This window comes from Dendropsophus ebraccatus, chromosome 6 (genome assembly GCF_027789765.1).
Source record: "Dendropsophus ebraccatus isolate aDenEbr1 chromosome 6, aDenEbr1.pat, whole genome shotgun sequence".
NCBI lineage: Eukaryota > Metazoa > Chordata > Amphibia > Anura > Hylidae > Dendropsophus > Dendropsophus ebraccatus.
Genome location: NC_091459.1, coordinates 53097530 through 53123464, shown reverse-complemented (window position 1 = coordinate 53123464; position 25935 = coordinate 53097530). Strand labels below are relative to the sequence as shown.

The 25935-nt window shown below is 43.9% G+C and overlaps 1 protein-coding gene across 2 annotated transcripts in view; it reads left to right on the top strand.

The window, feature by feature from the left end:
* The first annotated feature begins 4106 nt into the window (after positions 1 to 4106).
* Positions 4107 to 25935, top strand: part of HBS1L (HBS1 like translational GTPase) — an 89839-nt gene continuing 68010 nt past the window's right edge. The window contains exons 1-5 of one of the 2 annotated variants that reach the window (XM_069974984.1): positions 4107 to 4285; positions 7818 to 7883; positions 9397 to 9528; positions 9607 to 9801; positions 12249 to 15505. In XM_069974984.1, coding sequence (XP_069831085.1) covers positions 4243 to 4285; positions 7818 to 7883; positions 9397 to 9528; positions 9607 to 9801; positions 12249 to 13537 — 1725 coding nt within the window. In that variant the 5' untranslated portion in view covers positions 4107 to 4242 and the 3' untranslated portion in view covers positions 13538 to 15505. Of the gene's footprint in view, positions 4286 to 7817; positions 7884 to 9396; positions 9529 to 9606; positions 9802 to 12248; positions 15506 to 25935 lie in introns of those variants that run through there. The other variant, XM_069974983.1, reaches the window with a different exon arrangement.

Here is a 25935-nt window from a genome sequence, read left to right as displayed (position 1 = left end):
ACCGCAAGCAGCATTTGCTTGCGATCACAAGAGTGTTGCCCCCGCCCCCGACAGATCAGCAGCTTCCAGGCGAAGTCCCGGGCAGCGACATCACTGAGGTCAGTGTGCGTCGCGGCGGCTGGGACTTCTGGTATAGGAAGTGACGCGCACCCTGTACCGGAAGTCCCAGCCGCCGCGGCGCACACTGAGCTCAGTGGTGGCGCTGCCCGGGACTTCGCCTGGAAGCTGCTGATCTGTCGGGTGCAGATGAAGAGAGAAGAAGAGGCCTGCGACCGACGGGGGATCGTGTTGTTAGGTGAGTTGTGAGTTTTTTTATTTTTATCAGAGGGGAACACTGGGGGCTGTATATATATGGGGGATGCACAGCACTAGGGGCTGTATATATGTATATATATGTATATATATATAGCCCCTAGTGCTGTGCATCCCCCATATATATATATATATATATATATATATATATATATATATATATATATATATATATATATATATATATATATACACAGCCCCTAGTGCAGTGCATCCCCCATATATATATATATATATATATATATATATATATATATATCTCTCTATGGGGGATGCACAGCACTAGGGGCTGTATATATATATATATATATATATATATATATTGTTAGCTTTACAGCTCTGGGATCGTAGCATAGTCCTTGTTATGGCACAGAGACAGGAGCAGTCTTTTTTTTCCAATGCGGGGTTTTCCCGTATTAGGGGTTTATTGCAGCATAAGATGCATACAGCAGTAACACATACAGAACATAAAGAAAAACCTGCTCGTCTGAGCACTTACTATACAGGTAAGTTCCCTCACTATACCTTGTAGTAAACCAAACAGAACCTTGTGTGGCAGATACTGGCTTGCTCCAGTCTTCCTTCTCCCAGGGCCAAAACAGTTAGTCCAGGGTAGTAGCCACACCTAGTCAGCTGACTTGCTGACTTAGATATACCCAACAAGTCCCGGCCTGGAACATGGGGAGCAGGCACCCACCCAACACTTTGCCTGCTCCCAATAAGAGCCGGCCCGGAACTGACTAAACAGTCAATTTAACACTACACGTATCAGCTGCCTAACACCGCTGACACCATCTAAAGGCTCTTATTTCACCAAGGCTCCATACCTTGGTAACATGCGCCTGCGTCTCTCCAGGTATATACCAAGAACCTGGCCGGGATATATATACCATTGCAGACTTTTCCAGCGGCTGCCTTACATATCCCCCCCATCTGCTCAGGCCTGTGGGGCAGAGCACCTTGTGCCCCGAAACTGTAGACACGTGATAATGCATCCGCATTCGCTTGTTGGGACCCCGGACGATGTTCCACACAGAACTTGAAATCCTGCAGTGCCAGGAACCACCGGGTCCCACCTTAGGGACTCACTAGCGATCACACTGTCTGTACTGCCCGTGCGTTCTGCCTGCATATACTGCCAGTTTTTTTCTAGTGCCTCTGATTTTTGTCAGAACATGGATAGAGAGGAAAGGATTGACAGGGGTCTTGCTATTTTTGGCAACCTCCCGTGCTATGTGTTTCCAATCCTGACGGGCTGTCTCTCTACCAGACACCTGTTCATCTTGATTGAAACCTTTAGCAACCCGCTGAGCTGGGGCAATTCCATCGGCGACCCACTCAGCTGGGACAACTTCACCAGGAACCTGCAGAGGCTGAATCCTACCATCAGAGACCTGCCCAGGTGGAATTCTACCACCACCAACCTGCAGTGTCCCAACTTTACCACCAGAAATGTGCAGAGGTCCAGTTCCAGCACCCTCCAGGGTCCAAACACCACCACTGGAGAGCTGCTCAACTGGAATATGACCACCGGAGACCCGATCAGCCTGATCTCCATCACCATTCATCTGCACGGTGTGGAAAGCGCCTTCTTTGCCCTGCTCAGCTGGATCACCGCTATTAGTGATGTGCTCAGTTGGGTGTCCACCACCAGCCACCTGCTGAGCTGGATTTTCACTGGCAGCCACCTGCTCACATGGATCACTGCCAGTGTTCAGCAGCTAAGTTGGATCACCACCACCAATGATATCATGTCCTGGATCTGCAGCAACAGTAACTTGATCATATGAACCCTCACCCGCAGGAGCTAACAGCACATTTGGACAACTGTAACAAGCTGCATCACCACCACTAGCACCGGTGAGCTGCTAAATTTGATGTCAGTGAGAAGCTGTTGTGGATTGCCACAAGTATTCAGCTACTCACCTGGGTGACCAGCCTCTGCAACAGGTGGTTTTGGCTCATAACCGCCAGTGAGACCTTCACCAATCACAGCTCAGCTTTCAATTCTCACATTGCTCTGGGAATATGAAAGCTAAGCTGTGATTGGTTGCTATGGGCAGAAAAGAGACTGTTACCATTTGAAAACTTAAAGGGGTTATCCAGCGCTACAAAACATGGCCACTTTCCCCCTGCTGTTGTCTCCAGTTTGGGTGGGGTTTTGAAACTCAGTTCCATTGAAGTAAATGGAGCTTAATTGCAAACCGCACCTAAACTGGAGACATCAGTAGGGGGGAAAGTGGCCATATTTTTGTAGCGCTGGATAACCCCTTTAAAGAGAACCTATCACCACATTTTAACTTTACAGTAATGCAATGGCCTTAAGTGCCACTGCATAACTGTAAATATATGCCATTATTTTTATTGCCTCTATGAGGCGCTACAGCAATTTTTAAGAACTGTCCAAAGAGTCAGAGCGTGACAGCCCTGCCGGATGTTCCCGGCATCTCCTGTGCTCTTGATTTACAGAGCAATCTCGTGAGATTGCTCTGTATCTCTAGGGGTATGTTTACACTGAGCAATTTCAATGGAATACTGCGGCGAAGCTGTGCAGCTGAATCCTGCCTGCCTTAGTGTTAAACGGCATCTCTATGGGAGAACCTGCGCACCTCTGCTCTCCGCTCAAGGAAAAGACAAGAGTAATGGTGCGTTTAGATGAAGCGATTATCGCTGAACGAATTGCGATAACGATGGCATTTAAGCGATAATCGTCTTGTGTAAACACAGCGGTACGAACAAGCGACGAGCGAGAAATCATTCATCGTGATCTTTCAACATGTTCTCAAACCGCCGTTGGTCGTTCGCTGAAAATTCACAGTTTGCTTCATTGAAACAGTCTGTCAAAGATTCACCCTATGTGTGAGATGGGCTTAAGCGATTTTAAAATGATCGCAATAATGATTTTTCAAACGATTTATCTTTCCGTCTAAACACTGATCGTTATAAAAACCAAATTGGTGCCCCAAAATTGGTAAACGATCGATTGGGCAAATTATCGTGGTGATGTGCAGAATGGCACCCATCATCCCAGAGTGTGAGACCTAACAGAGATACCTTTTGACAGGTGGAATAAAGGCATAAGGGGAGATTTATCAAACATGGTGTAAAGTGAAACTGGCTCAGTTGCCCCTAGCAACCAATCAGATTCCACCTTTCATTCCTCACAGACTCCCTGGAAAATGAAAGGTGGGATCTGATTGGTTGCTAGGGGCAACTGAGCCAGTTTCACTTTACACCATGTTTGATAAATCTCCCCTATAAGTGTTGCAAAACTACAATTCCCATCATGCATGATCAAAGAGAAGCTTTGGCTGTCCATGCATGATGGGAATTGTAGTTTTACAACAGCTGCAGTGCGGAAGGCTCCCCATGGCTGGCCTAGTGGTACTCCTGTACTGGGACACTAAACCCCTGTTGGCAGCTCGCTGTCTAGGCTAAGAGGAGTGGTATGACTGGTATACATTATCACCATCTGTACGCCTCATTTTCACTAAGAGCTAAATCTGGAAAGTGTGCAGGGGCTTAGAGGGTGACCACAAGCACTACAACTGCCAGCTGTCCACGGAGTCACCATCACCCAGCAGTGGTTATCATGGAGCAGTAACTTGCCACTGTTCATTTCATAAAGTTAGTTCAAAACTTTCTCTCGAAGACTACGCGCTTTCACGTGTTGCCTGACAATCCGTTACCTTTTCCTGTCCTCCAAATAAGTGAGCGGATACAGTGGGGAATAATACACGTGGTCTTCGATAAAATGGCCGCCAATGACACAGCTTACGAAACGTGTCGGCCTCTAGTGACGCGCCGCTCCGTACGTAGCGGACACATACGGTGACGTTAGCTGCCGTGTCAGAGTGGCGGCGCCGGCGCGGTAGCGGCAGAAGATGTGCAGGTGGTGAGGGTTCTACAGCCAAGAGAGCTGCGACCGTCATGGCCAGGCACCGCAATGTGCGCGGGTACAACTATGACGACGGTGAGGCACTGGGCGGGTGGCCCCAGAGTGGGAGGAGCCTGCGGCCCAGTGATCGGTGGCTGTGTGAGCTGTCCATATGTTTGTGGACACACGGTGGGGGTGGGGAGCGCCTGTACAGCATGTTGTAGCCATTTTGATGAGTTATTGTCTGGCCCAGAACGTCACTCCTGCACATAGTGACTGGCATTAGCTGGCCTCTGTGTATAGTGACCTATAATAACTCTAGGCCCCTGTATAGGTTAGTATAGACACGTGACACCACTACATAGCTCAGCCTGTAGATCCCCACAGGAGGGGAGTAGTGCGGTATGGCTGGAATAACCAATCAGGATGCTGCATTCTTGTCTCCAAGGGAACTTCTGCAAGCTGTATTGTGATTGGCTGCTGGGGGCCACTTAGGCATATCTACCAGTGTTACTACTGACATATCATTGGGACGCATCCTGAATGGTGATCAGTGGGGTCCGGCGATGAGACCCCCACCCATCACTAAACATAGGGGCAGGAATGGCCAGCTGAGGATGGTGCCCCTTGGAAAATGAAAGGTGGAATCTGATTGGTTCCTTGAGGCAACTGAGACAATTCTATTTTAGACCCCTTTGATAAATCAAGGTAACCTGCTGATCTGTCCCTATAGCGCATGGATATGCCCTGGCCTGCCCACCCTTTCTAATTAATCAGTGGAGAGGACAGGCCGGGGGGGGGGGGGGGGGAGTAGCTCCGCCCCCAGTGCACCAAACCACCAAAATAGCATAAACATTAAACAGCGCCAAGGATAAACGTATGAAAATTTACTGAATGCTCAGAGCCCTGTGCGCTATAGGGACATTTCAGCAGTTTACATACTTCTAGCCTGCTGATAGTTTTTCTTTAAAAACATAGAAAGACATCTATGTATAAACTATGTGTTAAAACTTGCCGATACTTTGAAAAAGCCAGCGAGCTGCTGGTGAAACATGTTAGGAAAAGGCAGCAGTACGATTTTAGACTAGAACATGGGTGAAGATTATTGGGGCTAAATCGCATCTAGTTGTCTGTACTCAGACATTCAGCATGCTCCTGAGTGGACGCGTCTGCATCTCTCAACATTGCTTAAATGCGAGAGACTATTAGGAGAGAAACCTTAGCGGTCAGGACAACTAAGCGTGTTTTATGCTCATCGCTTGGTTGTCACGCTCTGTAAAAGTCGATAGAACATTAAGTTCACTAGCCTAGCACCTACGGCCGAGGTGCTTCCATTCTGACCGTTATCTCTGCCTAACATACATTAACCCATTCGTCCTTGCAAGAGAGGTATGAGCCACCTGGTTCTATTTTAACTTCACTACTGCACTATGTTTGTTTGAGCACTTACCAATTTTATAGTACAATCAATAAAGGTTAAGTGTTAAGCCTCCAGGCTACCCATAGGCACTAGGGGATTTTCCCCACAGTAGAAACAATGTGTTAAATATGTGACAAAAGATGGGGCGCATATATATATATATATATATCTATCCCAGTGCTCTAGTATGGAATTATGTAGTGTTTGAGGAGGACAGCACAGCCTCTGATCAGTATTGAGCGGACCTGTCAAACCATTGGGGTTCGGCAATGTTCTCCATACCTGAACGCTGGGCATTTGAGTCCCAGTGGCTGCAGAAGTTGGATGCTGCCCTAGGGAGTTGTGGAAATGTGTTTTCCTGACAACCCCAGGGCAGCATTCAAATTCTGCAGTCACCAGGAATCAAATGCCCAGGTTGAGGTTTGGAGAACACTGCCAAACTCAAATGGTTTGACAGGTCAGCTCAACACTGGTCAGGAGCTGTGCTGCCCCACTCCTGACCACTGGTGGCTATACAAAAAAAGTAGCAAAGTCAAGTGACTTGCAAGCATAACCCTTTTTCTAAAATTCATAAAACGGAAATTCATAACTGGCAGAATATGGCAATGATAGATGTTTCCATATGGCCGTATGGATATTGCTGACATGCGTATGTCTGGCTTCACATTTTTGCTCAATATTTGATTTTCAAACCCTACTGGGACCGACCCAGAAGAAGGTGCAAATCCTTCAATTTTAGTCTTTGTCTCAGTTGTCTCCATTACTGGTTTTGGCTAAAAATGTCACACACATTATCTCAGCCCTAGAAGCTTATTACATTCCAACATAAACCGTCCTTATCCTTCATTCTTCTATACATAGCAATGCTTTCAGTTCAGTACTTGCCAAGATACTCAGATACCCAGGCCAGAAGTATTTATCAAGAGAATGAGCCAGTTCTGTCTATACCAGTGTGATGTCCCCATAGACTTTCATTGTGCAGCCGTCTCAGTCACATGAGAACATGCCAAGCACGCTTTCCCTGACTTGTTCTCCTGATCGGTCATGGTATGAACACTTGGACCCCAACCACAAAAATTTTTTGCTATGTCTCTATGACATATCAATAGCTTTTTTTGGTGACAGTCCCCATTTAAAGGGGTTGTCCGACGATAAAAAATTATTCACAGAATAACACACATTACAAAGTTATACAACTTTGTAATGTATGTTATGTCTGTGAATGGCCCCCTTCCCCGTGTTTCCCCCCACCCACGCTAGACCCGGAAGTGTGGTGCATTATACTCACCGCATCTCGTGTCGTCCACGGTCTCCGATCGTCAGCAGTGACGTCTTCTTCGGGAGGCCGGCGGATCTTCCCGAGTGCCGGCCACCCTCTGCAGCGTCATCCGAAGCTCAGCCGCGATTGGCTGAGCATAACTGTGCTCAGCCAATCGCGGCTGATGACGCAGCCACGTCATCAGCTGCTCAGCTGCGATTGGCTGAGCACAGTTATGCTCAGCCAATCGCGGCTGAGCTTCGGATGACGCTGCAGAGGGCGGCCGGCACTCGGGAAGATCCGCCGGCCTCTCGAAGAAGACGTCACTGCTGAGGATCGGAGACCGTGGTCGGCACGTGACAGGTAATGTATAGCGCACCACACTTCCGGGTACACGGGTGGGGGTGGTGGGACACGGGGAAGGGGGCCATTCACAGACATAACATACATTACAAAGTTGTATAACTTTGTAATGTGTGTTATTCTGTTAATATTTTTTTATCGCCGGACAACCCCTTTAAGCAAACAGACCGTGATCACGCATAGTTCTAGAGTTATCCATGTTCAATTTATAACTTCCACTGTGTTGACCCAGAGGAAGGCAACCCCCATCCCCCGTTATGATGCAGATTCCAGTCGCCACCATGCTACTATGATTATTGCCCATGCTTTTTCAAATGTAGTATTCTGAATAATCCCTGAATCCGTGCCTAATCCAGTCATGCTACTGGAAAACCCAATGGCCCAGTTGGAGGGGGGGGGGGGATCGCATGTAATTACTTTACCAAGGTAAACCTGAGCAGCTCAGGGAGTGCCCCATTACATTTGTCATTATTCCTAGGCACTGGTTCATGTTTGTGAATCCTTATAACATTACATTAAGTCATTACGTACATGAAATGATGCGCTGCTGCTTTATTTAGACTTCATGTGTGTCTTTTATTTTTCAGATTTTGATGATGATGACATGTATGGACAGTCAGTGGAGGATGACTACTGTATCTCACCAGCCACAGGTATACTCCAGCTGTGTTGAGTGGTTATGTTATTTAATGTGCTGGCAGGCCAATCCAACCCCACATAGCTTCATCAGTTACACTTTTTGTGCATTACATTGTATTTATTTATATATGCTGTGTCCTATAGGAAACTTTCATGACTTTTCTAAATGCAGTTCAGGTTCTAAAAACTGAACAGACATGGAAAAAAGGGGGGGCATTTACACGTCCGTGCATGGACAGTATTCTTCAGACTTTATATTGGAACTCCTGGTATTCTGATTCATTATAATGCCGGGAGCTCTAAAACAGTTTAAAAGTTTGCGCCGCTGTACTGACACAGCCACCACACGGCTGATTTAGCTGAGTGCCAGAAACTGTTAACCCGATCTGTTCACCTGCCGCAGGTGGATCCAAGCCAAGCTAGTGGGCAACGATGTCCCCTGCACCTTGCCTCCTGTCACTGTGTAGTAACACAGATACAATTGACATTCTGCAGCATCCATTGTGCTTGCTTAGCCTCTGTGACTGTCAGTACATTTCTGAACAATAGTGTTGTCAATGGCAATTTTGACTCCTGGTGACCATATATACAGTTTTTTCCAGTAAGTTCTGCCTTCTGTGAGTTGCCTTGCTTGTTAGTATTCATTCCTGGCCGAGCCTCATTGATACAGCCCCACGTTCTTTACCATTCTGTAATCCCCCAAAAATATGAAAGGAGGTTGGAAGTTTTTCTTTTTAATTTGACATCATATTCTTGTGTTTTTTCATTTTACCTGCTTGGGCTATTTATGCATATTGTATATTTTTGGCATATCCTTTCAGCAACTAGTACTATGACATGCATAGTAGGCCCACCCCCCACTGATTTGGTCTCCGGAAGAGTCTGACAGGGTAGGGAACCTTGGCTCTCCAGCTGTTGCAAAACTACAATTTCCATCATGCCTGGACAGGCAAAGCTAGAGCTGGGCTGCAGTTCAGGGATCTGCTGTAAGTCGTGGCTATGCAAGTTGCTAGTACAGTGGCTATTTTAGAGGAGGAGGGTAATCGCTACTCTGTCCAGGGATTTGGCTAAACGTATCGTCCTCTCTACCTAATAGTGCTAGCTTGCTGCGGCGGCGGCTATCTCATGATGTCAAAGTCTGCATTCGCTCCTCATGTATTAAGATGGAGGTACTGGGTTTCTGCAAGTAGCCCGGGACTGGGTGGTAAGATTAAGGTTTAACATGCCGCCTGACATGTTTCACCGATCTTGCTAATGTAAAGCTCAGCATGTTGCCGCCAGGCCCATAGGCTGTAATAGGCCATACATAGTCTAATTGTGACTGCATTTAGTCCATTTCACAAACACACAATACCCTGGTAGGTGGGATGCCAACATAAGATGGTTGTAGAAGAACTTCATGGGGCATTTATGCCATAATATATGCATAACTTCCTTGTCATTTTTTGCCTATCCATTATGTAGGTTGTGCAGTGAAAGCAATGACCCCTAATTTCCTTCTCCGCCTCCTTTCCTTCTTATTTGCAGCTGCTCAGTTCATATATTCTAAGCGGGACAGACATTCAAGCTTTACGGAGCCCTTGGAAGAGGAAGAAGATGAATATGAGGAGGATAACAAATCCAAACCTTCCTGTGCCTCCCTGAGTCCTTTAGATCAAGGTAATAGAAGCTTATTTTTCATTTGGCCACAGTCTGCGCTGTTTGGGAAGCACTTGACACATTTCATATATATTTCAGCTCGTATGTATTCATGTCTTGACCAAATGAGGGAAGTCCTTGGAGAATCTGTATCAGAGCAAATCATGATGGATGCCGTATTACAAGGTGGCTTTGATGTGCCAAAGGCTCTGGACTTGGTGTTTGGACGGGACAGCAATACAACCAAGAAACCGGCTACCCAAGATGCTTCCTCTGCTGACAGACCAGGAAAAGGTATGTTCTCTTATATTAATGGCTGAGGGAGCTCACTGTCTGATAACTTTACTAAACCTATGCCAGATGGGTTTGTCTAAGCTTTGGGGTGTTAAAATGTTAATAAAATAAATAAAAATCCCTATTGTACCTCCTATCTAAATTGTACTTTTGTCCTTCTCGCACCTGTATTCAATAATCTTGTTTATGAATATGGTGTATTTGATAAGGAAGCTTCAAGGCATACCTTAACTATTAAAATGTTTAATCTGTAATCCTAAACTATAGATAAAATACGATAATCGTTTCGTTTAATAGCTCATGTTGAAAGGCAACGATCAACTGACATGCATGCATGTCGACTGCTTGTTGTCTTTCAGCATTTTCGGTGATCCCAATAAGTCGACATGCGTGCATATCAGCTAAATGTTGCCTTTCAACATAAGCTGTTATACAAAACCATTATCGGTCGGTAATCGGCCAAGTACGGCCAATAATCATTTTGTATTATAGGACCCGTACTTGCAGAGCTTGTCTCTCTCTGCCTGTGTTTTCAGCCATTACCCTCATCTCCTTCTATAGACTTGCCTTGCATGTAACTTGATCCCTGAGTTAAAGGAGAAGTCCATTGAGCTGTAAAAACGTCAGGCAGGGGTGGGAGAAAATAGCAAACAAGTGAACTCTTCTATGCCCGTGCCTCTATAGCACCGTTCCCAGGTCCTGTTTACTTTAGCCAAGGTTCTGCAGCTCTGCTAGCTGCTACGTCATAACCCCGGCTGAGTGACTGCCCGCCCAGCCAATCAGTCACTGGGGCGGGACACCGCCCCAGTCACTGACTGGCTTAGCTTGCAATGAGCTGGGTATGGTACCCGGTTTCCTGCAGAAGATAACAGCCGGCAGCGATGATTGGGACCCTGATGCGGTGCAACAGAGTTCACTTTTTTTCTCACCCACCCCCACCTGCCTGCGTTTTTTTACAGTTTGTAGGACTTCCTCTTTAACCACAGGACAAGACTGAGCTGTTTTTTCAGAGTGAAAGATAGTTAAGCAAAGATGGGAATGTCTGTTTTGTCTGATAAGATATATTACAAAGTTTCTAACATTTGCTTGCTTTGTTAAAACAGTGCCTATTTGTGCCTTGCTGCTCAGTAAATTAGTAAATAAGGCATGTCGTGTTCTGGTCTGTGGTGGCCCCGCATCCCTTGCCACAAAGCCCTGTCTATTTTTTAAGTAGAAGTGATTGCAGCATAAAGTTGTAGGGATCTATGACCCAAATAGATGGCATTACAGTTTATCTGGGACTCACATCCATAATACAAATGCAGAAATGTAACCTTATTATACTGGCCTTTGATAATATTGATATACTTTACTGCTTTCAGGTCCCAGTGATATCAGGTTGCTGGGATTTAGCTGCATTAGGGTTATTAAAGGACAAGTGCCATGATAAACTTTTCCCCAGTAATTGAAGCACATTACAAAGTTATATAACTCTGTAATATGCTTCAATCACCTATCTGCCTCCCTTCCCTGTCTTTTCCCCCCTCCACCCCCCACCAGGAAGTGTCCTGACTCACACAGACCTGATTACTGTCGTCACCGTCACCAGGCAGCTCCTTCTTGTGAGGATGAGTCATCAGCAGGAGGGCTGCCTCCCCCTCCTTGTCAGGTGACTCTGCTTGCTCAGCTTATCTTCTCTAGTGACATGACTTCTTCACTGAGTCCACGGCAGCAGGAGAGCCGTGTTCAGCCAATGGGAGCTGAGCAAGCCTGTCACCTGACAAGGCAGGGGAGGGGGGAGGCTAGTGTAACAGGAGAAGGAGCTGAGAGAAGAGCTTAGTGACAGACAGTAATTAGGTCTGTGTGAGTCAGGACACTTCCTGGTGGGGGCATATTACAGAGTTATATAACTTTGTAATGTGCTTCAATTACTGGGAAAAAGTTTTTCATGGCACTTGTCCTTTAATTTAGTCTGTAAAGCAATAGGGTTCCCTTCACAATTTCCTCGAGTTAGATTGTTCGGCATATGATTACTGGTGGCTGAAGAGAAGTTTGATACAGCCCTAGGGAGTCCTGTAAAACATGGCTATAGTTTATGGGTTGTATCCAAATACGTTAGCCACAGGTAATCAAATGCCAAGCAATCCGACTCAAGCATGCTCATCTGTAATCCTTCTTTTTAGTGATGTCTGCCTGATCCATGCGTTTTGTAGAAGTGGCCAGATACATCACTAAGAGTGGTTTCTGATATTTCAAAGTTCGATAGAAAAAGCTGAATGGTTTTCATCTCCTTGAGAAAATTCTTTAAATTCATCTACTGTATAAATTCTTTTTATTGTGACATTTAGCAAATAAATGCCTTTTTATATCTCCCCTCCCCCCTTTATGTTTTGTTCCTGTTAACTCCATGCATTGGGCTCTACCTCTCTTTCTGACACCCTGAATATTATTGGCCATGGTAAGGTAAGAAGCCATATTTACCTCTTTACAGCACTTAATCAATGAACCTTTATCTTCTTTACTTCCACACAAACCACAATGTACTGACAATTTAGGGTCAAGCTGCAATAGCCCACCCGATAGACAAGCCCAGGGTAGCATGTGTTCTGGTGATATATTAGGTGGTAACGGAGGGGATACGTCATTTGATTTCACTCCCAGTTTATCTTTATCCACTCTCATAAATGTGAGCTCACAGCAGAATGCTGGCAGTGGGGAACCCGTTGTACTGCCTCGGATGAGTTTGTTGGATTTGATGAACCCTTCACTTGGTAACTCTGGTGCCTTCAGTGACTTAGAGCTGTCTGCACCTAAACCTGTAGCCAACATTCCTGATTCCATGCAGATAGGCCATTCCAGGGCATCTGAGCATGCACCAAACTCTCAAGCAACTTTCTTCCCCAAATACATTGGGCCAGAAAATCAGGTCCTGCTCGAAAAGTCCACTTTATTTGGAAGCCTAAGCTCGGTCTTACATTCTGAGGATAGTCTATCATCTGATGGTGAAAATCTGTCTGTTCCAAAATATGGAAGTCCGTCACTGGCTGATCTGATCCAGGAGCACAAAGAGAGGAACCCTTTACAAAAGCTTGTGATTGATTCTCCTCGGAAGAGTCCACGTAGTATAGACTTGCAGACCGGATCACTCGTTCCTTTGTCTCAGTTATGTGACGGCCCTAAGACATTGATAGATCTTCCATCATTGACAACCTCTCTCTCGTCCCTGGCTGTTTCTCAGAGCACTGATCAGATAGACCATCACGTTCCTTTGTCTGATCTCATTGCTGAAGCAAGTAACAAACCTGATGACATCCACAATTTGTTTCAGTCGAGCGGAGTGACTCTGACCGAGGCCGATGCTAACATTGATCTCCGCTTTCTTATTAGCGAGCCTCTTGGTGGACTTAGTCCTTCAAGTGTCGATACAAAATTTACTGCCCATGAACAGCCCAAACTCTCCAGTGACAAATGTGTACGCACTGTGAAAATTCTGGCTTCTAAAAATCGCAAGAAACCCAGCCGTTGGGTCAAGTCAATGAAAGCCAAACCTTCCACATTTGCATTAAGTTTGTGCTTTACCTACATTCCCAAAGTGTGCAGGAAATCTCCTCCACTAACTCATCCACCTGACTGTAATAGCAATGAACTGAGGCTGACTAGTCACACAGCTCATCCGGAGATTGCACCATTCGATTTCTTGACTCCCTCCCCTGATGATATTGTAAAAGAGAGTCAGAAGAAAGCTTTTATGAGATAAAGTCTTATACTATAGAAGTTTTCCCCCCTTTTTTTATATACAGTGCTATTACCTGCATTGTATGTAGAGTTGGCATAAATGAAGCTATATATTTAGTTTTTACAAACATTTATTTTTATACTTCATTATACCCTGAGGATTTTTAATACTTTTAGATCCAGAAGCAGTATCTTTTCCTTGACAGTATTTTTGGCATAAAAGGAGAATTCCGGCAGAGTTTAAAAAAATCCAATGCAGGCAGGGGGGCGAGAACATAAAGAATGTACACTTACCTGTCTCCGTTCCCCTGCAGCACAACATAACCAGCTCCCTGACAGTGGCATGAACTCGTTTTCTCCTAGCTTTCTGTCATGTTGTGACCCAGCTGATGGATTGCCCACAGAGCGTACAATCCATCAGCTGGGTCGTAACGTTGCAGCAGCTGGAAGAGGCTGGCGGGAGTCCGGGAACAGTGACGCATATGCTGCAGAGACCTTCTGATGGGTAAGTATACATCCTTTATGTTTCCCCTGCCTCCATTGGATTTTTTATTTTTGCCGCGCTTCTCCTTAAACTTATGGGCTTAAACTGACTTTTAAGGTCAGTTAATTCAGCTACTGGGAAGATATGTTTGTGAAGCCTACCTTATAACTCACTCAGTTTGTTAATTTATTTATTTTCTTTTTTTTTACCAATCATTTTATTAGTGATGACACCACATTTTTATACTTGTTATGAACTATTTTATTTGTATCAAATGCCTTTTCCTACAAATAAACTGCTTATGAAAACTGCATTGCCCTGTCGGCATGGCACAGGAGATACTTGCCGATCCAATCGTCTTTGCAGGACAGCAATCCTCCAACCCCCCCCCCCCCCCCCCCAATATATACAGTGCCCTTTGTGTCTCGGTATTAGTCGTAATATAAAGCAAAGGCTTGGCATATTCAGTTGTGGGTATATAATTTATGCTGGAAAACTGCCACTGCAATTTTTGTGCCAGAACCAGATGTGGATCCAACAGAAAAGAGAAGTACAAGTCCCCCCTGTATATCTTATATCTTCTATCCACTTCTGGTTTAGGCACAAAAACTGCAGTGATAGTTTTCCAAAAAAACTGCCGTCTGTGATTCCAGCATTAGGAATGCAGGCTTGTGTGTTTCACTTTCATAACAATGCATTAGGGCATGCAGCAAATCATTAGCAGAATTTCTGGCGACTGAAACTATTATTATTATTTTTTTTGCAAGCCTCATTTACATGAATGGGTTTGCATAAATCTCTACAAAAAATCTGATGCATGGGAATATACCCTTAAAGGGGGACTTTTATTTAAAAATCTCCAGTCTTCTAACACTTATCAGTTGCTGTATGTCCTGCAGGAAGTGGTGTATTCTTTCCAGTCTGACAGTGCTCTCTGCTGCCACCTCTTTCCATGTCAGGAACTGTTAAGAGCCATAGCAAACCCCCATAGAAAATCACTATTGCTTTGGGCAGTATCTGTCATGGACAGAGGCGGCAGAACTGAGCACTGTGTCAGACTTAAAAGAATGCACCACTTCCCGCATTACATACAGCAGCTGATGAGTACTGAAAGACTGGAGATTTTAAAATAGAAGTAAATAAAAAATCATTGTAATTTTCTGACACCAGTTAATCTGAAAGAGACAATTTTGCTGGAGTACCCCTTTAAATCTTTCCCACATTTGTTTTTTCTAAGCGAGTGCCTAAAAATGCCACCAAAAATGCACTGTATGTAGTGAGTGTACATATTAACTACTTAAATATCTTTTTAGTCAATCTGCTTGGATTATTTTTTTTTTGTCTTCGTAAATGAATATAGTGATATGTATAGATTGTAAAAACTTTTTTTTTTTTTTTTTTTTTAAATACCTTTTTAACTTTTGGCAGAAAAACTTTCTTATTCTGGTCAGAATTTTTTTCCCCTCAAAACTTTTTAAACAGTATAGAAATATAGTATTTTTTTTAATCAGATGTGTTGGTGCTTGTGTATGCTGTATATCAATAAAGGTGAAACAAGAAAAAATGCCTCATTTGAACATCTGAAGATTTCTCTGTTTATCAGGACTAGTGTGTACAGTTTATTACTGTGCTCACACTTGCCATATTTTTAATGTTGATTATTTATTTTGCAGTACTGTACATATTACCGTATCTTTCGCTTTATAAGACGCACCTGGTGTAGACTACTGAATACAGGAAAAAAATGTTTCATGCTATATGGTGAAATACAGGAAAAAAATGTTTCATGCTATATGGTGTTTTAAGGCAGTGAATATAAGATGTATGTGTGTGTGTGTGTATATATATATATATATATATATATATATATATATATATATATATATATACATACATACATACACACACACACCTTTGCAGCATGCACAATACACTTCCAGCTCTGCTACATAAACATACCCACTGATCTACCTCATCTGGCGCATACCTCTGCCACATCATCATACACAAAAAGTGCTGCCACACACACACACACACACACACACACACACAGCTGTGCTACATAAACATACCCACAGACATACACGGTGCTACTACATCACTATACAGACACCCCCCCCCTCTACTTAATCACCATACACAAACAGTTCTGCTACATACAGACATATGTACAAGCACACTAATTTTAATAGAAAGTCTCTGCCAGCAGTATCTGGAATGTACATGTCGTGATTAATTACATGACTGTGACATCTTGGGAGCGTCTTCATTCTGAGTAAGTTCTCAGATGTGGCTTTTGTGTGTAGAAATCTAAAGGTGATGCACATTACAACCAGATTCCTCTGCTGCCCGGTGCTGGTCTTACTAACCAGTATGCAGCAGGAGAAGGGAGAGGACTGTCCACTGCACATCACTCAGCAGTCAGACACAGAGCTAAATCAGCACTGTACCTGAACATTAGGGAAGAAGGTGGTCTAAAGCAGTGCTTCTCAAACTTTTTCTACTGGAGCCTCACCCAACAGACAAAATGATGCCTGGGCCTCACCAGACTGAGCAAGGGGAAGCTGAGGCCTCATCATTTGTGGTGGAAGTCCATGCAAATATAAAAACTATTGCTCAGTCTACCCTCCATTTGTCTCCTTATCTCTGTATAACATAAAATAAGTACAAAATGAGTCAAAAATGTTCCTAAAACAGAGATTGTTGGAGTCCGGGAAAGGACTGTGCAGCTTATAGTCACTTTTGTGAGAACTGCCTCCCAAGCTGCGCCTCACCAGCAACTAGGGGGCGCCTCAGTTTGAGAAGCACTGGTCTAAAGGGCTTTTTACATGGGCCTATTACTGTGCCAAAAATCGTTAAATCATTCAAATTTAAGCAATAATCTTTAGATGTAAACGCAGCATTGATCAAACAATGAAAAAAAATTGTTCGTATGTCTTTTTTTTTTTTTTTTTACATTGCCTTAGAAAAAAACCTTGTCAAAATAATAAAAAAAAAAAAAGACTAATTCCTGTAGTAATACTTAACCCCTTAACGCCACATGACGTACCTCCATATGCCATGGTGGCCCAAGGTGTGTTCAGAGAGGGGGGCGTGCCAGGAGCCCACTCTGAATGACACCTTTTTTAGCCAACGCAGTCCGCTCGCCATGCCAGCTATTTAAGCATTTAAATGCAGCTGTTAAACCTTACATGGCCATGCCTTAGCGTCGCAGTACATTGCTCTGGGCTCCAGCAGCAAAATTGCGCATGTTTGGTCGCATAAAATACAGAAATTGTAATAAGTGATCAAAAAGTCGCATTTACACAAGCAAGGTACCGATAGAAAGTACAGATCGCCGTGCAAAAAAATAACACCTTACAGCCCCATAGACCAACAAATAGAAGCGTTATAAGGATGGCAATAGAGGTTTTAATTTTTTAAAAGCCATCAAATTAAGTTATACACGTTACATATTGTACTCACATGAGGAACATAGATAACATGTCAGTTTTACCATAGGGCGAATGGCGTAAACACGAAACTCTCTAAAATAAAAAAAATTCTGCTAAATGCACTGGCCTGTCCATCTGTCGGAAGAGACTGTCATGATCCACCTGGATCCTCTCTTCCTGCTTTTCCCTAAAGGGGTTGGCCACTTTATAGTAAAATAGGTCAGTGTACAGTATTAGTAAGTGTTCTCACTGTATATACTGACAGCAGCTCCCTGTGTACCTCATAGAGCTAAAATCAGACTCCCCTTCACCAGGCTGGGCTGCCCTGTTCTCTTTTGTTTCTGTCCATAAAATGGCCGACACGGAGGAGCATGTGACCAGGCCCTGTCCCCTGTTTCCTCTATAGGCATATACAGGCTCATTGGTGGACAATGGGGGCGGGGTACGGTAACATGCTCCTCCATGTCAGCAATCTTATGGACCAAATCACCACAGAGCAGGGCAGAACAGCCTGGAGGAGGGGTGTCTGATTTTAGCTCTATGAGGTACACAGGCAGCTGCTGTCAGTATATCCAGTGAGTACACCTACTAATACTGTACACTGAGCAATTTTACTATAAAGTGGCCAACCCCTTTAAAGGGGGTTAGCAAGGATTAGAAAAATCATAGGTGATATTTTCCAGAAACAGCGCCACTCTTGTCTTTAGTTTCTGTGGTTGTAGTGCAGCTCTGATCAATTGAAGTATGGTGCCAAGTTATATCACCACACACAACCTGAAGACAGGGGTGGCGCTATTTTTAAAAGAAAGCAGCTGTCTTTTTCTAATCTTTGATAACCCCTTTTACGGGGAGCAGAAAAGAGCTAATGCATTCTTTTTCCTGGCTCTTCTGCTTTTCTCACATTTCGGAAGTATACCTTCAGAGATATAAGGGGCGGGTGGAAGTCCTGATTATCATGTTCACATGAAACCATGCCCATACAAAAAAAAAAAGTTGCACATTTTTGCACAAATATTTGCACCTTTTTGTAAATTACACCCTGCTTGGCTGATGGGTGGACGGGGCACTGCAAACAGATGTAAATCATGCTGGTAATCTACACCAGCTGTTCCTCTCAATAAGGGTATGCGTACACTGAGTAATTTTGACGGAAACTCCATTGTGGAATTCTCAGCTCGGGACACCCGTGTCATAGACTCCATTCTATGCACGGGTGGATTCCGCCCTCCGTCCAAAGACTGAACTTGATCATTCTTTGGACTGACTGCGGCGGGCGCGAGCTGAGAATTCCGCGACTGAATTTCCGTCAAAATTACTCAATCTGCGGCGAGACATGGGTGGGGTTTTAGTTAGGATGGGTGTAGAGAGGTACCTGCACAGACCCCACCTGTTGCTCCATTCTTTGAGTTCTAAATTGGACTGTATGTCTTACAGGAAGTGTTTTTTTTTTTCCCCCAGTCTGACACAGAGCTCTCTGATGCCACCACTGTCCATGACAGAAACTGTACAGAGAGGGAGAGGTTTTCTATGGGGATTTGCTCCTGCTCTGTGTAGTTCCTGTCCCAGTCAGAGGAGGCAGCTGAGAGCACTGTGTGAGGGTGTGTGCACACTACGGAATTGCTGCGTATAACCCGCGGCGTATTCCGTTGCTCGTCCCCGCATATGCTTTGCAGGAAGACTAAAAATTTTTTAAATTGAAGCAAATTACAATTCTATATACATTTATGACACTAATTGATTTGAAAGAAAAATCATTGGAGTTCCAATTTAAATGTGTAAATGTTGTAGGGATATAAATAGATATATTTTTTTTATTTCCTTACATATTGTTCATATTGTTATGGTGGCGATGGGTTTTGGGTTTGTGCAGGTTCTTCCCTACACTGGTATTTTGTACTGTGGGTACTGAGCAGAGGATGTGGCTTCTATTACAACAAAACATGGTGCTAAGAGTGAACACTTCAAATGCATCATTTTTATTTTTTATTTTTTTTTACCAGTACGCCCACACTGGAAAGTCTGAGACTCCAGTGTTTTTATGGTTTTCTTTCATGTAAACATGTATAAATATATTGAGTAGCCTATAAGTAGATGCTGGGTAATCGACAAGGATCTGCTGATCAATATCTCTGCTTTCTGTTGTAGATGTCATATTTATTTACTTAGTCTTTCTGGTTTTCTGAAATGTAGTGTTTTTGTTTTTTTTTGTTCTTTATCTACATAATTCTCATCATGCATGTATGCTTTTGACAGAAGCCAGAGATTTACATTACTTTTAGTTTATAGATCTGCAGACATGGGATGTTGACCGATGGTCACAGGGCAGGGACATTATTTTAGGAAATGTCTTTATTCAGATTAAACCTTCTTCAGATGAGGGCTCTGACCTGTAGAAGAGAGTCCAGTGCTTGAGATTGAATAGGATAGGATAGGATAGCATGGCGTTAGAAATGCTGACCTGTGGGTGGTTAGTCTGTGACAGGTTAACAATAGAGATGAGTGAATCTTGAGCATGCCCTGGTTCGTCCGGACCCATAGTGCAGGGTTGTTAGCTGTGTATGTGTGCCATTGCAGCAACTTCATTAAACAGCTGATCGGCAGCAATCTCCACTGGTATATATATTGGGGTATGTAGATGACTTAGCGTTAAATGCAGAGGAACAAACTGCAGTGGCCTTTATCTTGTTTATGGCACGAAAACTCATTGCCCAACACTGGCTTGATGAGGCCCCCCCCCCCCCCCCCTCGGTGTCGGAATTTGTGGGAAAGGTTAATTGGTTAATCAGTATAGAGAAGTGCACATATGAGAAACGAAAAGCTACTAAGAAATTTGAGAAGCTCTGGGGTAAATGGATGGCTATTCCTGAACTTGCGTCCCCGGTACTCGCACATAAACTAGGTTTCTTACACGTTAGAATAGTTATCTGTGTTTCTTCTTCACCTTTCAGTCACCCCCTGCCAGAAGACAGTATGCAGGCCTTGGCCTGGTCCTTCTCAGTCGGTCGTCAGGCCCTACATACATTGCACAGAGACGTCAGGATTTTCGAACTGTTGCTGTATGTTTGTTTACATACATTGTAGAGCGGGTAGTGTTGGGGGTGGGGGGAGGGATCGGGATGGAGGGTATGCCCTCTTGGGGTTTTTTTGTTTGCAATGGGAGATAACTTGTTTTGTAAAAAAAAAATCTTTTTGATTAAAGAAAAAAACAAAACAGCTGATCGGCAGGGGTGTTGGCACCCCACCAATCAGACACTGATGATTTATCCTGTGGATAGGCCATCAGTGTCATAAAACCAGAACAACCCTTTAAGAAGGTTGGTGACACATTGAAAGGAGACAAAAGAGGAAATTATCTAATAGCATATTACAAAGTTTTTTTATCCTCACTTGCTGATTTTGGTATTCACCATTATAGCATACTGATATTTGCATTCAAAAATATGAATTTTATTTAAAGATAAAGATGGGGAGGGAAATTTATTTAAAGAAAGGTAAAGATGGGGATGGAACCAAGGTGAGGTGTGGAAGCGAATGTGCAGCAGATGAGGTCTTGCTACATTCCCCCCCCCCCCCCTCGAGAGAGAGGTAAAACAATGAAGGTAGCAAAGGCCTACATTTTGAGACAACTATTTTTGTGCAGTAAGAAACTCTAGGGAGTCGACAAATTGGGCCCACACAAGCCAAACCTTACTGTAAAGAACCTCCATGGGCGTAAGTTCTGTGACTAACTCCTCCATTCTCTGTAAGTGGCTGATCTCAGCAAACCATTCTAATACAGATGTTTCTTCTATGCTGTTCCGTTTATGGGGAATAACCGTCCTTGTGGCTATAAGTAGGAAACATTAGAGTGCTTTTAGAGTTCCTGGTATCATGGATAGCTGTACAGTTACCAGATCATTTGACAGCTGAACTCCAGTGACTTTAGAAGTAATGAAAATTACACTACTCCAGAATTGTGATGGACGCGCTCACCAGACATTGATTTCACTAAATCAGTAGAGGAGAATTCACAGTGTAGCTCGCATTCCCATTGGGATATGTATGGAGGAGATTATTCTGATAATGAAAGGTCCATACAATGTGGATACCGGCCTAGTGTGGTCAGTAATTAAAGCGGTCTAACAGTGAAATGTATTTTTCTCTCAAATAAACTGGTGTCAGAAAGTTATATAACCTTCCAGTATTATCAGCTGCTGCATGTCCTGCAGGAAGTGGTGTATTTTCTCCAGTCTGACACAGTGCTCTCTGCTGCCACCTCTGTCCATATCAGGAACTGTCCAGAACAGTAGCAAATCCCCATAGAAAACCTCTCCTACTCTGGACAGTTCCTGAAATGGACAGAGGTGGCAGCAGAGAGCACTGTGTCAGATTGGAATCAATACATTTCTTCCTGCAGGATATATAGCAGATAAGTGCTGAATGCCTTCAGAGTTTAAAATAGAAGAAAACTACAAATGTGTAACTTTCTGTCTATTTGAAATAGTTTTTGCCTGTTTCTCCTTTAACAACTCTGCTTCTTTTAACTCTAATTGGGAGGGATAGAATGAAGTGTAGTTTATAATGGGAATAACACATTAATATTTTTGTCTGAAGGACTAGACACGGCAGCTCATTTATGGGGGAAATGCAATAACATTATGTATAGCACCGAGAACAAGGTGAAAGCTAGAATGTAGATTGTGTTGATAAGTATTATAACCCACATACACAGGGATGGAAACATATACCAAAATCTGGTACTTTGGTATCATCAGTGGTAACTGATGCAAATTGAAACATATCATATTTTTACTCTAATCGGGTCAAAAAGGGCAAAGGGCAAATGGAGGCCAAGAGTTTCAAAAAGAAAATTTGTAGGTCTTGCCGTGTGAATTCCCATCTATAATGTGATAGTGTATTGTCAGGTTCCAGAGGTCTGACATCCCCTAATCCTGAGATTAAAGGACAACTCCCATGAAAAACTTTTTCCCAGCAATTGAAGCACATTACAAAGTTTTATAACTCTGTAATGTGCTTCAATCACCTATCTGCCTCCCTTCCCTGTCTTTTCCCCCCTCCACCCCCCACCAGGAAGTGTCCTAACTCACACATACCTAATTACTGTCGTCACCAGTTTCTTCTCTCAGCTCCTTCTTGTGACCATGAGTCATCAGCAGGAGGGCTGGTCTAGCTCCTGTTACACCAGCCTCCCCCTCCCCTGCCTTGTCAGGTGACTCAGCTTGCTCAGCTCCGATTGGCTGAGCAACTGCAAGCTATCTGAGTCATGTCACTTGCTTATCTTCCCTCGGGACTGACTGCCAGCACATAACCAGCTACAGGACACGACACCCCCCCTTCCTGCTGCCGAGTGGACTCAGTGAGTGAAGGAGTCCTGTCACTTGTTTATCTTCCCTTCATGACAGACCCCCGTCTTATCTCCCCCCTTTCTTCTTAGCACGGGAGTTATCCTTTAAAGGGGTCCTTCAGTGCTACAAAACATGGCCACTTTCTTTGAGATAACACCACTCTCGTCTCCAGTTCAGGTGTGGTTTGCAATTAAGCTCCATTCACTTCAATGGAACTGAGCAGCAAAACCTGCACAAGCTGGAGACAAGAGCGGGGCTGTCTTTGGAAGAAAGTGGCCATGTTTTTGTAGCTCTGGAAAACCTCTTTAAAGGACTACAGCACTAAATCAGCCCTGTCCTAAGTTTTTTATTTGTGCAGCAGCACTCCCAGTCTCCCAGTAAGGCCGGCTCCTGCAGTACAATTCCATTTATTTGGAGTCACAAGTGGAGTCAGACCCTGCACAGTGAGAGGCCAGGGTGCTGCTGTACAGGGTAATGGGACATTCATGGTACGTGAACTGACAATGTTTTACAGACCTGAATTCAGAACCCCCGACATCATCATTCATTATGACATGCTGTGTCAGTCAGTAACAATGTTTTTAATCTGTCAGTTCCACTCCTAGTTCTGGCTAAGTGGCTAACTCTGACCACAATACTATGTGAGCACAGTGCATATGATCCTTCTATTATATATTAGAATTTTTTTTTTTTTTTTTTTTTTACAGTGCTCTAGCGCCCTCAGCTGGTAATTGTTATCACTAGCTTAAAGATGCAGCGTGCCAGCTACTTTTTCCCGTTTTTTATTTTTAAAGGGGAAAATAAAACCCTGTACACTCACCATCCCATTGCAGCTCATGTGCCTACCTTTCCCTGGTCCTCTGCCTGTGTCTGTCCAGCTATGATGAAGCAGCTGGCGTCCAGAACACAGATAGGACCATGGAATCTTGGGCACAAGATTGTTAAGGTTGCTTTCTTCACGTATTCAAAAGTGAAATGTCGCCTTTCCTGCATTACAGTTATCAGAATGGGAAATGGGGAAAACTCTGTGCTGCATTACACGGCGACACGGATTTCATTTTAAAAGAATGGGATGTGGTTTGGAGGTAGAATTGATGCAGAATATGTGTGGGTTCTGTGGCGAAATCTGTGAAATCTGTCATGTGCTTCTGCATGTTCTATTCATGAGGTTGGGAAACAAGTAACATAAGACATACAGAAACCATGCAAATGACCTTTACATAGCAAGGGTGAAAAAGATACAAGTCCACCAAAATTAGCCATAAACATTAGAAAAACGTGTATACTTTCCAGTCTCACACAGTGCTCTCTGCTGCCACCTCTGTCCATGCCATGAACTGTCCAGAGCAGGAGAGATTTTGTGTGGGCATTTGCTACAGCTCTGGACAGTTCCTGTCATGGACAGAGGTGGCAGCAGAGAGCACTGTCAGACTAGAAAGACACCACTTACTGCAGGACATACAGCAGCTGATAAGTACTGGAAGAACCTCAGATAATTAAAGTTAGTTACAAATCTATATAGCTTTCTAACACCAGTTGATTTGAAAGAAAATTTTCACTAGAGTGGCCCTTTAATAAAATAAGTAGTATAAGAGGAGTATTTAGAGGCGTTACAAGCCTATAGTATGAATAAATGCTCCAGGCCTGGCCTTATTGACGCTGCTGCACAATAAAGGGTGGATTTTAACACCAAAAACAGCACCAGGAAGATTTTGAAAAACAGATCGGGGACATACTTGAATTCATCTAACAAATGGAACCAGTGGTTCAGGGGGGGGGGGGGGGTGTCAACGGGTACAGAATCACTTAAAGGCCATAGAGCCTACTTATTATAACATTCTCTTCTCCTCCTCTGTTGGTGTCCGTTCTTGCAGTTACCGTGTGAACGCTTACTTTCGCCGTGCTTGCAGGTAGCCTTGTTTTGTAACCAGTATTTGTTTTGCGTTTAGTGAGCTTCTTTGAAAAAGTCTGATGTTCTCTGAATCTTTACACAGTAGTGTTCTGAGTATCTTGTACAGACAGATTGAAACTGTCTGCAAGTAAATGTTCGTAGTCGCTCAAGAAAGCCCCAGTCAGGGTACCTGAATAACCCTGTTCTGTGTAACATTTGTATACTTGTAGATAAACTCAAATAAATGAAAGCTATTACCACCATACCAGAAATAGTATAAGTAGAATACATTATAGTGTCACAGGCAAGTTACATTAAGAACTGGAATCCGCTGAACCATCCCATTCTTTTGTATTAAGGGGCTTTCCCAAATTGTTAGTGTATGACTTGTCAATAGGAAGTGTTGCTGATGTGATCTGTAAGACCTATAGATATCCTCTGAAAACTACCAGAACTAGGACCATGCCTACCTGTAGGAGCTGTTGGCTGTTGCCGCTCTGCTTCATTGAAGTGAATCCAAGTTGCAGCACCAAGCACAACCCATGCACAGGTGTGGCACTGTTTTGGAAGAACGCAGACACCTGGACAATTCCACTAAATACATATTTAGGCTCTGTGCATATGGAGCAAAAGTGACGGAATTCTGTGGTGGAATTCTCCCCCGTGGAATGCCGCCAGCCCCCCCTGTCATAATGACAGTTGATGGGAGGATCGTGCACCTCCTCTCTCCACGCTAAAGAATGAACTTGAGGCTGGTGGCATTCCACGATGGAGAAGTCTGCCACTTTTGCTCCCTGTGCTTGGAACCTTAGGATATGTTCTTACACAGTATTTTGCAACCAAAACCAGGAGTGGATTGAAAACACAAAAGGCTGTGTTCACACACTGTTGAAAAGGGGTATTCCGCTCAGTTAAAATACATGTTGAATTATCCCCCTCCTGGAGACTAACAGTTCCTTTCATACCTATTATCTTTTCAGTCTCCTTCTCCCAGTTCTGAGCTACTGCTTCTGCTGAAGACTCAAACTATGAGAGTTGTTCTCTCCATCCCCCCCCCCCCACCTTCTGAGGTGGCTCATGTAAACATTGTTCCTGTCCGTCTGTCTCTGCATTGTGTAATGCCGGGAGGGTTAATTACAATGAAACCGCCAGCAACTTGACTTCAGATGGACCCTTCAGACATTACACAATGCAGAGACAGAGGCAGCAGGGACACGGTTTACATGAGCCGTTTCGAAAGGCTGGGGGAGGAGGTGGGAGACGGTG